At 38.8% G+C, this 16,509-nt stretch overlaps 1 protein-coding gene across 2 annotated transcripts in view; it reads left to right on the top strand.

Annotated features, from left to right (window-relative positions):
- Nucleotides 1-16,509, top strand: part of LOC145986469 (ras-related protein M-Ras-like) — a 28,552-nt gene that overhangs the window by 288 nt on the left and 11,755 nt on the right. For both annotated transcript variants that reach the window (XM_083120512.1, XM_083120513.1), the window contains exons 2-3: nt 1,880-2,135; nt 7,951-8,104. In XM_083120512.1, the coding sequence (XP_082976638.1) occupies nt 1,949-2,135; nt 7,951-8,104 (341 nt within the window). In that variant the 5' untranslated portion in view covers nt 1,880-1,948. The remainder of the gene's footprint in view (nt 1-1,879; nt 2,136-7,950; nt 8,105-16,509) is intronic.

The following is a 16,509-nucleotide window of genomic DNA, read 5'->3' on the forward strand; positions in this document are numbered from 1 at the left end:
ATACAATTGCGACGTCATATTTATTCTGAGAACAGTAACCGCACATACATGTACGTTTGCGTATATGTAAAATGTGCTCGTAGTTTTATAATTTGCAGGATGAAAGGAAAATTGATTAACGCATCCGATATATTCTTAAGTCTAACGTAAGCAGAATATGAAGTATGTGTTACATGGTTTGGTTGTGTGCACGAAAGTTTGAAAGTAGCTTCTAAATTGGGTACGATAGATTTCCTAAGTATATTCGTACTTCGTTTAAATTTGATACAGATTTCCCTCTTTTCTGGCAACTTTAGTGTGCATCATCACTCCAGTGAAGGGTGAAAAGCCCCTTGGTAACCATGTTATGCTTGCACGTGAAGAAAGCTTTGTGTGTGTGTGTGAAAATATTCTATTCAGTGTGGTCTGATTTGTTTACTGCATGTTTTCGTACATGGGCTGGTTCATTAAGGGGCGATTTTTGCACTTCCTTTGCTGATTTCTGGTAGTTGGGGATGGGACTATATAAATAATTTATTGGTACTATTATAGTATAAGGGAAACACCTATAAATCATATTTTTTTACATTGCTAACATACTATTTTGGAATGCGGAACATTTCCTAAGGTGAAATAATGCATTTCTAACTAAGATAAAGTAAGACTCTAGTTTACGTCCTTTTCCTAAGGAATACGTGTCATATATCGTTGGAAAGGTTATTTTATAAGGAATTCAACAAAGTAAATCCCAAGGCGAGGAAAAATTTCCTGGAGGAGAAAATCGAGAAAAACCGATGTTTTCCGGATATGCGTGATTGAACATACTGAGGACATTTTTCGATGATGAAGCACATATTTAGGGGTGAAATGAGTGCTAATGAAACCTAACCTAACCTCATAGGCATACCTCGTTCCCGTGAATGGTTAGTGACAAAGTGTAAAAAGAAAAACTTACTTACCCTACGGATGCCGGAGCGCCGGCTGTCTGCTAGCACAGTTTTGTAAACGGGCAAGAAGGAGTGTGCAAGAAAGACGTAAACGGGCAAGAAGGACGTTAACTAGAGTCTAGCCTAAGATAATGTCTATTTCTTACATTTACGAGTACTTGCTGTTACTTGTTATTTCGATCCTGTATGGCGGGCGATAGCGTATTGGTTCAGGGCACGTTGTGCGACTGTTTTGTCGATTTATGCAGTGTTGCAACCTCGTTCACCGGTAAATACCTACTTTCGTGCCCAGATTTGAAATTATCCTAATACGTCGAAAACCATTGACGTTAGCCTCACAAACCATTGACGTTAGCCCCACAAACCATTCACATTAGCCCAAAAAACCATTGACGTTAGCCCCAAAAACCATTTTCGGTTAGGTTAGGTTAAGTTAGGTTAGGCAAGCATAGTTAAAAAAAAAATTAAAAATACTCGACATGTAATGTTCTAGTGAAAACACGGCGAGGCTGAAACACTGACTATGGGGTTGCGTCATCTTAACATATGGAACATTGTACTCTCATGCAGAAATCAAATGACGGCAGCACAAACAGCGTGTTGGACAGAGATTTTCGCATAGAAGGTCATGTTTTCGCATTAAAATGGATCATAACTAGATTCACGAACTTAACAACACTACAGAAAATTATTTCCATAAGGACTTTCTCCTGTAAATTTGAAGAAATCCGTTTCCCTTATACTATAATGTTACCAATTTATTTCGGATCCAAATTCTTCAAGAGCAGTTATCTGCCATTTAACAAATGACCCACTGTTCATACACACTGCTTTGTCATTTGAATGAGCATAAACTGTCATTTGATCCTTATTCCTATATTAAGATGCTTTGAATATTCATAATTTTTTTATGTTCATACAAAATTCTAATCAAATTTTACTGTTTTTTTCAGGTGACAGTCACTTGGAAAGCAGCCAAGCTGCCCTGACACATTGTTTAATTATAATATCCAAAGATCAACATGTCGAAACCCCCAAATGAAAACCTAACAACTTACAAACTAGTTGTAGTAGGTGATGGAGGGGTGGGTAAAAGTGCCCTAACCATTCAGTTTTTTCAGAAACTTTTTGTAACAGACTATGATCCAACCATAGAGGATAGTTACATTCAACATACAGAAATTGATGGACATTGGTGTATACTAGATGGTAAGTTACATGTAGTGTTTATTAACTTTGTCTAATGTTTTGCAAATTTCAGTCCGTTTAATATTTTTATCCCATTTGTAATGGAAATAATATCCTCCTCCGTGGCTGTCCGGTCTAAGGTGCTGTGCTTTGGAGTCAGACTACGGAACAGCATGGGTTTTGAGTCTGCCTGGGTTCAGTCTCCAGGTTCTCAGCCTGTGTATAGGACCGGTGGTAACCCACCATCGCGAGGAAATTGGGGATCTACGAGTGAGTAGCATAACCCGGTCTTGGAAATCTCCTATAACGGCTGAGGGTTTGACGAGCTGACCCCACGTCACCCCATTGCCGGTTGAAGATCTCCACACCTCCAGGTATGATTGTGGGAGGGAGAATGGCAGTCGGGAGATCGGCCTAGTCCCTTCCAGGACTGTTGAGCCACGGGTTGTTTAATGGAAATAATAAGATCACTACGAAGAGTTGCATTTCAAATTTTATGTAAAGTGTTATTTAAATGGCCATGCCCTTGTTACTCTGTGACAGTCATGGATGACTTTTCAGTGATAACATGAAATTTAACACTTCTATGATATTAAATAAATTCAAAATTAGATATAGAAACACACACACATAATGCACAGGGTGTCATTAATGCTGCCACTTGTGGACTTCAGAATGTATGGAGGACATTAAATGAAACAAATTTTCTTGGTGCCATTTTTGTCATTGGTGCATAGTTTCAGCAGTTCCAAGTTTCAAAGAGGTCAGGTTTGCCACATGTATGCATGCAACCTAACCTAACATCCCATCTGTGTCTTTTTCCTTGTGAAATGGCATTTGCCACTGTTGCAAGGAACACATATTCTGTGAAAAATGACAACACATTATTTATTGTCGAACATAGCAAGGAATGCATCTAGTAGCCTAATGAAGTAAGTAAACATGCAATGTATCCAAAATGAAATGTTGGAAACTGGAGCAGAAGAAAACTAGATGAAACCTTATTTCAAGGGTGAAACAAAGGGCAAAGAGCTTTATTTTGTAGTTAGTGTTATTTCGTGCACAGCTAAAATTTGTTGTTATTGATTTGTTTTTGTTTGTACTTCACTTGTCTGCAATGGATTATTGCAAATATGAGAATGAGTGATGATATAGAAGACACACACACAAAGAACTCTGGACCCTTGCTAAAATTTGTTGTTTTGGATTTCATTTCCTTACCCACATTCCCTTTATTGACACATTAAATTTTCATTTTTATTCAGGTTTTTGCTTTTGTTCTTAAGTACGTGCATTTTATGCAGTGCAAACTTGCCCCTATCGGATGTCTTGGAAGACGTAGAGGAAGATTGTGGAAATACATGTGTTCAATTGAAGGCATAGCCGAGTGGTAGAAGACGGGATGGAAATCCAGAGACCCAAATTCAAGCTCTGGTCATAGCACCTTTCATTTTTTTTTTCAACTGAAAAGCCTACATGAGAAACAAACATGCCTTCATCATATTTGATTTCTCCTTTCCTATACTCTGTTCTGGGTATCTTTGGAGCAAACAAACAAAAACAAGACTGCACAAGTAGTGACGTGAGACGGATCCACCAATGAACACTTAAGAGGAAGCGGGATTACATGGAGGGAGGGAAGTGACTGTGGTTACCAGCCTTCGTAGCAGCATGTACTGCTTCGATCTACCCGCTCAATTTCAATATGTATATCGTTTGTTTCCTCCCCACTGTGTTACTGAACTCACAGAAGCACCTTTTACGTGATGTTTTGCAGTATATTTCTTCTATAAAAATAAATATATATTTTTTATAAAACTGGACTTATTACATTTGTTTTTTTTTTCTTTAAGAATGTCATTTATGGTTCAGTTGTTTTTATCATTGCATGCAGAACTTTATAGGAAATAGTTTAGTGTCACCTGTGTGCGGGAGATAATATGTTTGGTCTGAAAGTCAAGGAATCTCTAAAGGAACATGCTGACTTTGTCCAATAGGGTTATTTAACAATAAAATCAAGGAGTCCCGGGTTCGATACTTGGTGGAGGCACATTACACAATGGTTTGGAGTCCCATTTTAAACTGTAGGTCCAGTCTCGATTAGCCTATTTGTGCATAAAGTAGACTTAAAACAACAATTCAAATCACAATAACACAATCAGAAAAGTTTTGGTTTCTGGTCTGGTCAGATATGATGACTGAGCGGTGGTGCACTCTATGAAGAGTTGTGGTGGATGGCAGAGAAGTGACTGACTCAATGCTAAGTAAGTGGATTTTTGGCTTGCCTACTAGTTCACAGATAAAATAGATGAACTGCATGTCGATGAATGAAAGTCTCTTATATCAAGGGATAAGCCAAGACTTCCAGTTCTTTTGCCAGTGATCCTCATCTCATTCACCATTCCTTGATTTTGATGGTATAAAGTCAACAATTTTGGGGAACAAGAAAATCAATCCTACCACTGCTCATGATAATGTAATGTCTTCAATGTTGAGTATTTGGCAAATGTAAAGTTTGAACGAAATAAGAGAGAGAATCACTGGATCAGTCATTCTGAAGTGAATATCAGAGATGTATTGTATCCAGTCGATCCAGAGTTTTTATTTAAAACAATATTTTACTAAAAAATCACAAGACCTATTCAGATTACAAACTTGTTCCGTACCCGTTGTAGCTGATGAGTTAGGGATGTTAGAGCTTCTTCGTATTATAATCTGTAAACACCTTCAAGGCTCCACAAGGGGCCTTGTAGCTGTAGGAAAATTGGGCTAAAGTGTTCAGTGATATGTAAGCATTGTTCAAAACCTGACACAGTTCTATACTCGGTTTAGGGAATCTTTGGAGCAAGGCTGTGCAATTCTGTTCAGTCTCACGCGTTCATTGGTCTAATATTCTCGAGTTACTATTTGCACAATAGATCTGTATTCATTCGTTTTCTCCGGGGATTTCCGGGATAGAATGTAGAAGAGGAAGGGAGCTTTCAGACTGAAGCAGCATGTGTCTCTTCGAAGCTAATCTTAAGAAATAAATGCAACTTTCTGATTTGAAACTACATGACAAGCTGCATTTGTCGCTCCAACTGGACCATGTTTTCAATAGCATGCATCTTAGCACTTTGTTATTCATGCATACACGGTGAATGTATCCTAAAGGTGGGGGGGGGGGGGTGTCATCACTTCTGTTTGAAATCCTTTTGTAGATTGTTGCCTGTAGCTTTCGCTTCGATCTGAAAGCTCAGGACAACTGTGATGATCTTGTTCATTTGTACTTACAATAATACTTGCTGGTAGACGACAAGGGATGGTTTGGTGTCTAACAGTAGCAGAAATACAGACATTATGTTCATGTGTTTTATATTAATATTGCAGAATTATTGTTTAATTAACATACATATATTACAACTTGAAAACACATTTTCAAGAAAAGTTGTTAGAACATTTAGAAAAAATAGATAAAGTAAAGTGCTCCCTTGTGCTTTGCACCACACCATGAAGGCGTATATGGGGTGTGGAGTTAGGGTTCCACACTTTATTCAGCATGGGCGAAGTTGAGGGTCATGTGATCAGCACCATGCCCGTGGCTGCCTTTGCACCCCAGAGTTTCCCCCAGGTACCCACTTTATACGACGCTGGATGGGTGCCGGAACTGCTTCAACAGGTGGAAAAAGTGTCAGTTCTCCCCTGCCGGGAACGAAACCGGGTTTCATGCATGATAGTCAGATACCCAAATGACACTTTTTTCTTCTTTTTTTTTTAAAGAATACCCCTACGTGGTAGTATTCAGTCATTCACCATTTTCTAGACTTTCACACATCACTTTTTACTGATATTCTCAGTTTTTCTCATTACGGACATGCACAAACATCCAGCCGGGATTCAAACCAGGGATTCCTGGCATTGCAGCACGCTGTGCTAACCACTCCACCACGGATGTCAACAGGACTGAGCTACCGCCGCTCATACATTTAGAATAGGTATTTTTAATAAGAAATAAACTCAAGTTACCTTGCAAAAAAGTTTCCTTGTCTTTTGCTCTTGCAAAATGGAGCGGAAAGAAAGAAGTGAAATTTCTCGCTCCTCTAACACCCTAACGGTGCTTCCTAGAAGAAAAATGTAAAGAACCTTTTTTGTAGAGAATTTCATGTAGATTAGTTTCTGTCATAACCTCTTTTGCTGTAAAGTGCTTTCCAAGCAATTGTTTTCATCTAAACAATTGTTCATGCATTTAAGACCATACTGCTTAGCAGTCTGAAGTACATAATTGGTCTTTACTTCTCTCTCTGGTAATTTACATTGCATTACCGAAAAGAATGATAATGCTTACATTACTACTACTACTTAGGAAAAACAAGTAGGTAGACAATAAAACCGTTCAACAACAATGCCAAAAAAGGAACTTGCTGAGCTGTAGGTACATAACACAAACAGGCCACTTAAAACAAAAGAAGAAACAATTCTTAACAACAATACTGACGAAAGAGAAGACAACGGCTATGATCTTTATAGAGACTACCGACAGTACAGGAAAATATATGCAGCTTCTCTTTCAATGTTTGGCTGTTGTATACAATAACACTACAATACCTAACATTCGGGCGCTCAATATGACTACGACATATGACACTGTAAGTGTTAATGTTATCAACATAGCACCCCTTTGTGCCCCCCCCCCCCCTCCCGGCACTGCCCCTACAGCACATGAACATGTATGTATTATATCTTCCTACTATATAGTGCATTTCAATTTATATCAAATGCACAAAATGCAAATAGCCAACCATAACCTCATATGCCACAAAAATAAGTATCACAACTCATTCGTGAAATGAAAATATAACCTTTGACACAAAAGATCCAGGACTGAGCTTGTAAAAAATAATTTATTCGACTTGCCTACTAATTGTCTTAGGTCATGTCAAAATAGTCCCCTCGGCTATCTATGTACAGCTGCCACAGTTTTTGGATGTCATGGAAGCAAGCAGGGAAAACTTCATCTGGGATGCTTCTCAGCATATCTGTCACAGCTGTTTGGATTGCTGCAATATCTTCATGACGCTTCCCTTTCAGCGGCGTTTTCATGTGGGGAAACAAAAAAAAAATCACACTGACAGGTCAGGTGAATATGGGAGATATGGTAGAGCAGGGATATGATGTTTGAATAGATAGAGCAGTATGGGGCCTTGCATTGTCGTGCAATAAGAACCACTGCCTAGATGCCCACAAATCAGGACAGCACCACCAAATTGCTTGACACAAACATTTCAGGACGTCAGTAGAAAAGTTTTGGTTTATAGTTTGTCCTTCAAGCAGGTATTCATGGTGCCTCAGACGTTACACATTTGCAGCAGTATGTGATGTTGATGGATGGCTGACTCTGGGATCATCTGCCCTCCCGAAACCTTTTGTGCCATTCAAAGAGACAGCTTCTTGATAATGCCTCGTCACAATATGCAATATTCCATGTTTCACTAGGAGTTTTCCCTAGCTTAATGCAGAACGTAATGTTAACTCTCTGCTCGGAATCCACGTCTATTATGTCACTCGTGTAACTTCCACAGCCCTACCACCTAGTGAGTTTACATGGAAATGCTTCCAAGGCCATGTCTATTCAGAACACATATCAGGTGACTGAATAACACCCATTTCTTGTGTTTGAATATCACAGGTAAAGAATTAAAAAAACTGTCCTGGAACTTTTCTGACTAGGGTTGTATATTTGTTTCTATGGTCCCTTGAGTAATATAATTTGAATAATAAGCAATGCTGTTCCTACGAAGTTAAAAAATGACATATACGAATTATTACATATATTTTGGTAACTTTTTTTTTTTTGCAGTATTGGATACTGCAGGCCAAGAGGAATTCAGTGCTATGAGAGAACAGTATATGAGAAAAGGTGATGGCTTTCTGCTCGTATATTCAGTGACTGACAAGCAGAGCTATGAAAATATCTCAAATTTTCATACGCAGATATTGAGAGTGAAAGATAGGTAAGTTGACCAGTGAACATTGTGTGTGTTATTTAGCTGTATGAAATAATTTGCACTTTAAAAAATAAGTAATTTTAGTAATGCATTTGTGAATGTCCTAGCTGTTTCATAGCATTGTCGAAAATAAGCTACAAATAGAGAGACACTTAAGTACTCACTTTCCACTCAGCTGTTTTGTGTGTACATTAAGTGAGTACTTAAGGGGATGTGGGACAATTGCCCCGAGGTCCTTCTCTCTGCGGCAGCTGGGGAGCACTTAACTCTTTTGAAGCAAATCTGGCTGCTTTGTGCACTCCTTTGGCTGTGAACTGTGGTACCTGCCTCACTATGATGCCATCAGAGGCTCTGGTCCACATAGACCAACTTTTGCCGTGAGTATACATTTTGCACGTGTTGTGTTGTTATATTGGCTGCATCGCCCAACTCCCTCTTACCTCCCCAGCTACTTTATAGCACTGAGGCTGAGGTGAAGATGACAATATTGTTATCCGACAATCCTTTATTTTCGATTTCATATGACCATTGGTAGATTATTGAGATGGGTGATGCCGCCGAATCTAAACGGTGAGAACTAAGAATAAATTGTCATCACTTAGTAAAAGCAGCATCCCCACCCCTCTGACATCTATACTAGGTTGCACTTATCCAGCCTTCGTTAATCTAGCTCCTTGATAGTCAACTTTAGCTCCATTTAAGATGAAATTTAGCTCTTTTATGCACATCAGGTGTGGCAACACTGCCAGGATGGCCGCAGGAGGCAAGGAGAAATGCATTATGCTTATGGAAACATTAGTATATTCGTTCTCGCAGGAATATCAAACATCCAATGACAGAAAAGGACACAAAAAATGTCTTAGTCATAGGAAAAGTCTAAACTCTCATTTGAGTAGCCGTAACTTGGAAGTTGATTTCCCATAAGGAATACATTGGATTCTGTCAATACTTATTGATCATGTTTTTCAAGCATCATGTCTACCTTAATAATCACCTTAAAAAAACACTTCCACATGGATAGAAATTCATACTCTGTTGTATAGTCAAGGTTGTTTTTTTTCAGTAGCTGTGCCCATTCCGACGATATTGAAATAAACACACAACTGATGCGAAATTGCCACTCTTCCCCCTGATTTCTTTGTACTTATTGACTACCATGTCTTATCATTTCCCAAAATATATAAAATAAGGTCTTTGTAATTTATAGAATTTATGAAAAATCACCTTTGTTCCCTCAAGGCATGTGAATGTTCTCGTAACACATTTCTAAGGTGATGGTTTTCAATAGTGGCCAAGTCATGCCATGTTAAAACTGATAAAAAAAGCATTAAACTCACACTGTGTAACGTGGTTGTTGCGTACGTAAGAAAGAAGTGAAAGTTATTTAAGGAAACGTGCTAAAGGTCCGGGATCAATTGACGTACGTTCGTAGAAACGAATAACAACAGACCAGTTACAAAAGTCACAAAAATGTTGAGGTTAATGGCAAGCGTTTATCACTGCCACCTCAGTCTCTATTGAGAACCAATGTGAAAAAAGGGGGTGACACGCGTCCGAAGATACGGGACCCTCCCAAAAAAAGCTAAGCAAGACAAAAGGTATGCAATATGTTCACAGAGTATCGTGGAAAATTTCACACTATACCGACCATTCAATTTAGGTACGTGTATATTCATGTACGGGAGTGTACACAGAACACCAAAAAGTGCATGCAATATTAACCAATCAATTCGTCTTTTCATTTAACGTTGGTAAATCTTTCATTCTTTGTTAGCAAGCAAGGTTCCAAGAGCAAAAACAATGAAATAGAAAATAAAGTTCATTTGAGACCTCAAGTCAACATTTATTGCGTTAATCTCGCAGCGAAGACTGATTAACGTCCCAACATGAAAACATGTACATCAAACAATATTTAACAACCTCCCATTGTAACTCGCACAAAGTTATTTCAATATAAATTCAACCGTTATTTTTCCTCCTTCACTTACTTCATAATTTCATACATCAGGTCGTTTTAGTTACGGCAACAAACAAGAATAAATTCAACCAAACCGTAGAATGATATAATATCAAACACCTTTAACAAGCTAAAATTCTCAACAACACGTTATAGCAAAAAACTCTTATTTCTTCTTGTAACAATTTATCCCCTTTTTACTTTGATGCTCCCTAGTTACTTTATTTTAATATATATTTATTGTGCCAAACAAATATTATCTCTCATTGTATTCTGACACCCCTTCATGCGACGCAATAATAAATTGCCCTAGTGTGCGCCTTGCTTAATTAATATTAAGAAGATAGAAATTCTCCTTTATTTTTTTTTTTTTGTACACGATGAACAGTGACATTGACGCGCTTGCCCAAACAATTACGTGATTAATTCCATTTGCATACTTCCAATAATTCGACGCTTACGTTCTCTTTCTTTCAATTATTCGAACTGTAGATTCAAAGTATTTGAACCAGACGCACTTCACTTTATTTGATATGTCACAAAAGAGGGATTTGACACAGTACGTACCTCAATAGTCCATCCAAAACTGTTCCATCTGACCAATCAAACTCTGCCATCTGAGCATCGAATGGGATTTGGCTTCCTTCTCGTCCGGTCGTCTTTTTCCTTCACATTGGCATGACGAAACTCCGCTTTACCCTTCAATCACAGTTTCGTAGACAGCTCCATAGAAGTAGTGACAACGTGTATCCTGTAGAATACGCCGAACAGTCTATTTTCACGTCAAACGGGACTCGGTACACGCAAATTAGATTCCTCTCAAAAAATGTAGTCCTTCCGCTACTTAACTTCAAATGCGAAATTGTGAGAACGAGTCACTTTGATTGGTAGTACGAAGTACGGAGAGATAGTCCAAAACTATTGAGTACAATTAGAATCCAAAAATGCAAGTCTCGTCCCGCGAGACACCGTTCCACACTAATCGCACGTCATGCTCCTATCTCTCTCGCTCGTTTCCTGCGAGGAAAAAAAACTGGCTGTTACGTGAAGGTCGGTCAGATCGGGACTGGTTCAGCTTACACGTTCGTAAATGCAGCACTGGGCAAAGATAGGTGGAGACACCTAGCGGCGACTGGCGCAACCAACAAACAAGCGAGACGCAAGGCGTACTACGAAGGAGAAATGTGAGGTCTTTTCTACGCGAAATATGACGTAATACTTCTTTATTACAAATCGCGCAGGAAAAAACGTCACAAACTCCCCCGACTAACAAATACAAAAAGAACAAAGATATATAATAATAATAACCATAATAATTTGGCAAGAAAGTCACATGAACTAACCAGACACAGATATACCATTTCGGGAGCATCTAATATATATGTAAGCAAATTCCCCTTAATCGAAGAAGAAATACCCAAATGCGTGTGTTTTTAAAGAACCATAAAGACACATAATAAATAGAGAACACACATACTATGTGAGAATATATGCAAACAAGTACCTAAAAAATATATATATATCCCACACAAATTGATTAGATTGAGACTAGATTGAATAATATCAAAAAATATGCACAATGTTGGTAACCAATTTAAACACAATAGATAATAAGATGAATAAATACTCTTTAAAAAATGATTGCGAAAAAGGTGAGCATGAAAAGTCGATTGCAATCGTATTAATGAAATGACCATATTGGATAAAAAGTTAACATTACAAATAAGAATACTCTTAACCTGAGATATGAGTATATGTGCCATTAAAAAAGGCATTACATCAAAGTAAACATTCAAGTTTCACAATACACTCAATATAAAGATACCTGTTAAATAACACCTGTAAGTAGAAAAGGAAAGTGCAAATAAACACTATAATGTGGAGAATTTCTCTAAAAACAGAGGAGACGTTTTACAATCAGGTTAGCACTCGAAGAGAGTAATATGGTGGTTGTTTTCCATTTTTGCGTCAAATAATGATTCCAGGCTGGCACACTCGATATTTATGTTTCCTCAATAAACATGAAAAATAAACAGAAAAAAAGGGCGAATTAGAATAGAAGAATAGAAGAGAAGAAAAAAAAAAGGATAGGAAAGAGGAGAGGAAACCTAAACAGAGGGGAATACAATGAGAAATGGGAGCACCAATTACAATTTGTGATTAAAACAGTCATCCTACATATACACCAAAAATTGCAGTAAGTAATATGCAATAAGAAAATTATTTACCAATGAAATCATGATTGACATCTGACAAGAAGGCATTTGTCTCAAAAAACACAATATACCACACATAAGCCAATTTACAACATGAAAAAATATTAACAAAAAAATCAAGTATATATCAAAATTGCATAAAATATATATATATCTTCAATATTCTTAAGATTCTAAGTCAAATACAGGACCAAAATACAAAATCCAAAGTTGTGGTATTCCGTGCATTTCTTAGATGCGAGGAACTGGGTCATGAGAAGAGTGACGGGTGGTGGGGGGACGACGTCGGCAATGAGAAGCAGAGTGTCCAGTTCGGCGGCAAAAGTTACAGTATAAAGGTTGTAATGGACGGGAAGAACGATGTGGATTCTGCTCCCGGATGGGGTACAAAAGTGAAGCCATCTGGGAGTCTGATAAGTCTACCTCTAATGAAGCCTCCTCGCGGAGATAATATGGTTTAATATGGGAAATGTGGACCTTCCGGAGGAAAACTTCAGTTTCCGGATCTACCAAGAGAACCGTTACGGGGCCCAAAACCTTAAAAACCTTAGCAGGACCTGCCCAACGTTGCTGGAGCTTTGCAGTGACTTTCTGAAAGGCATTACTTTGTGGGAAGGTTTTGTAGAGAACTAAATCCCCAACCTTAAAGGAGGAAGGTTGCCTTTTGGGGTCGTATCTATTACGTCTTTTCACCCATGCCTTCTGCAAATGACGGTAGGCTTGTGCCCAACATTTAGCACGATCTGCGGAAGGAGGACCAGCCAATTCCGAATCGGATGTAAATTCCCAAAAGAAGTTCATAGGTCCGTCAATGTCCCGTCCAAACAAAATCTGTGCTGGAGTAGTTTGTATACTATCCTGTACGGCAGTATTGAATGCAAACAAAATGGCATTTAAGTGAACATCCCATTTGGTATGATCGTCAGAATGATAGGCGATCAGAGAGGCCTTGAGATTACGGATAAAGCGTTCTGCCAGTGAAGGATTAGGATAGTAGGAGCTGGTATAGATATGTTTGACTCGAGACTCAAACAAAAAGGAATTGAAATAACGAGATCGAAAATATGATGCATTATCAGAAACCAATTCACATGGCGCCCCAAACACCAGAAACAAAGACCGAAGTTTTTCTACTATGTGGTTGGATGTGGGACCTCGAAGAGGATAAAGGGAAACCCACTTAGAAAAGGCATCAACAACCACCAATATATATGTATGCCCTTTTGATGAACGTACCAAAGGACCAACAAGGTCAATGTACAGTCGCCGCCAAGGGTGCTTGATGATTTCCGATGACAAAAAACCAGGAGGTTTACGTATAGCCAATTTGGCTTTTTGACATGTATCACAAGATGTAACATATGTCTTGATATCCCGTTTGCACGACGGCCACCAAAATATATTCATTATTTTCTTGGTACATTTTTGAACACCCAAGTGGGAACCTCCCACGGGGGTATCATGATAGTAACGGCAGATAAGATGTTGTAGGGTATGAGGAACGACAACTAATGAAGATTTAGAACGTGGAGGTTGCCAAACAAGTAAGTCGTTATAAAGAGCATAATGTGTGTATGATTGCCCCGTTTGTAATTTCTGAATAATGGGAAGTAAAGTAGAGTCTTTATGCTGAAGGTCAAGAATATCAGAATTACTAAAAGGGATAATTTGAAATTTGGGAGCAGCGCAAGCAAGAGAAGTGATGGGTTGGGGAGAAACCTGAAATTCATCAGGGGAGTACATTCGTGATAAGCAATCCGCGACAGGATTCAAACGAGAAGCAATGTGCTCAACAGAATAAGAAAAACGTGACAAGTAAAGCAACCAGCGACCAAATTTGCCGTATTGCTCAGGATGGCGTAAAAGCCATGAGAGTGCTTGGTTGTCCGTCTGAAGAGTGAAATGCTTCTCAGTTAAATATGTTTCAAACTTTTTGAACCCATAAACAATGGCACAGCATTCAGCCTCGTATATAGATTGTCGACGTTCCAGGTCTGTCCGTTTTCGAGAGGCGAAAGCAATAGGACGCAAGGACCCATCTTGCATACGTTGGTTCAGGGTAGCACCAAGAGCCAATCCTGAAGCATCGCATTGCAGAACAAATTCCCGTGAAAAATCGGGCAAAGCTAAGACGGTATGTTTGAGAAAAACCTTTTTGAGATTATCAAATTGTTGTTGATCTTCATCAGACCACGTGAAGGGAAGACCCTTTTTCTTTTTATCAGTTAGGAAGGAGGTAAGGTCCGAATAGGATGGAATAAAACGCGAATAATAACCCAATAATCCCAAAACGCGCTGAACAGCTTTGACGTTCCTAGGAGAGGGCATATCTTGAATTGCTGAAATACGATCTGGATCTAAAACAAGTTGTCCCTCACGTAAAATATATCCTAAATATTTAACCTCAGTTTGCATCCATTTGGATTTAACGGGATTGACAGTTAGGCCGGCCTCGCGAAATGCCTGCAAAACCAATTTGAGATGAATCAAATGAGTCTTTTCATCTGGACTGAAGATCAAGACATCATCAGCGTAATTGACCAGGAATTTATATTTAAAAGGACCCAATATTTTGTCCAAGGCACGAGTCAATAGTTGGGTACCAAGATTGATACCAAATGGAACCCTAGTATATCGGTATTGGCCAAAAGAGGTGACAAATGCCGGTAAGTCTTTGCTAGGTTCATCTAGCCTTATCTGGTGAAAACTTTTGCAAAGATCCAAGCAGGAAAATACTTTAGCAGCTTGTAAATGTTGGAAAATCAAATCTATACGGCTTTGTGGAAAAGCGTCATAGGCTATAAGCCGGTTAAGATGCTTATAACTACAGACAAGGCGATGACCGCCGTCCTTCTTATCTACGAGGAAACAAGGGGATGCATAAGGGGAGGCGCACTCCTCTATGATGTTCTGGTCTAACAACTCCTGAATTTGCTGACGTAAAATGTTTGTTTGGGTGGGGTTTAATTGAAATGGTTTTGAGCGAAAAGGAACATTAGTAATTAGGGGAATAGAAACAGGTTCCAGCGTACAAGTACCAACACGTTCTGTGACAACATCCTCATATTCCTGTAATAAACTAGTAATGCTGGTAGACAAGTTATTAGTTGGGGAGTGACTAACTTCCTCAGCAAGTCGTACCTGATGTTTCTTTGTCTGAGGTACCGCAGAGGTGAAAGGAATGGGATCATTTGAATAGGGAAATGAAACAACTAAATGGTCAAAGGAAATAGTACCCTTTGAATGGGAAAAGAAATCAGAGCCAAGAATGACGGGAAACGGTAAAGTTTCGGAAATCCAAAAGGTCCATTTCCAGGACAAGCCCTGTAATTTAAACGTCAAAATCACACGTGAATTAAGGTGGATAGACTGATTATTAACAGTTTGCAACGTACGTACATTATCTTGAAGAGTAGGTGGTATGGGACGTAAGGTAGCTAAAAATCCCCTCGCAATTAATGACACAGAGCTGCCAGAGTCGACCAAAAGACGACTCGGTGTAGAATTTAAGGTGGCATGTATGATAGGCATAACCTTGTCGATAATTGTCAAAGGGTGTTCTATATGGGGTGTAGTTGTAACTTCTGACGACAAATGTCGTTCTCTGTCAACAGGAGGAGACTCAATGTGCGATAAATTAGAATTTTGCTGTGAAACAACCTTAAAGGGTAAATCTTCAGAGATCTCTACCTTAGGCAAAGAAGAGGAAGAGGAAGAAGGGACAGGTAAGATTGGGAATGATTGAGGAAGACGAGAATCAATAGAATGTAACGTACATTCTTCCTGTTGTTGTTCAATGCGACGTAACTCTAAGGGCCATATCTCCCTAGATAAACAAATAAAATTAGCGATAGAAGTCGGTCGATCAAAGCCCATTAAATGCAAACGTGTGCTCTCTTGTAAATTCAGTAACGTAAATTCCAATAGACCAGATTCAGACCAGTTGGTGGGTAACACATGATAAGCCTCGTAGATGTCATTCAAATAAGTGGAGAGGAATTCCCCACTTCGCTGAGGACGAAGAAGATGTTTATCTAATAACCCTTGCATCGTGGAATAAGGGACGAAGCGATACCATATGACACGTATAAACATAGGCCAGGGGAATTTCTCGTGAAGAGAATCATACCAAGTATCCCGAAGGAGTCCTTGCGTGGATGTAAATGCCATCAGCAGTAAAGATTCCAAATCAATGAGGTTTAGTTTGAAAATTTTATGGAGGTTCAACAAAAAATAAA

This window comes from Lepisma saccharinum, chromosome 4 (assembly GCF_977018435.1).
Source record: "Lepisma saccharinum chromosome 4, izLepSacc3.1, whole genome shotgun sequence".
NCBI lineage: Eukaryota > Metazoa > Arthropoda > Insecta > Zygentoma > Lepismatidae > Lepisma > Lepisma saccharinum.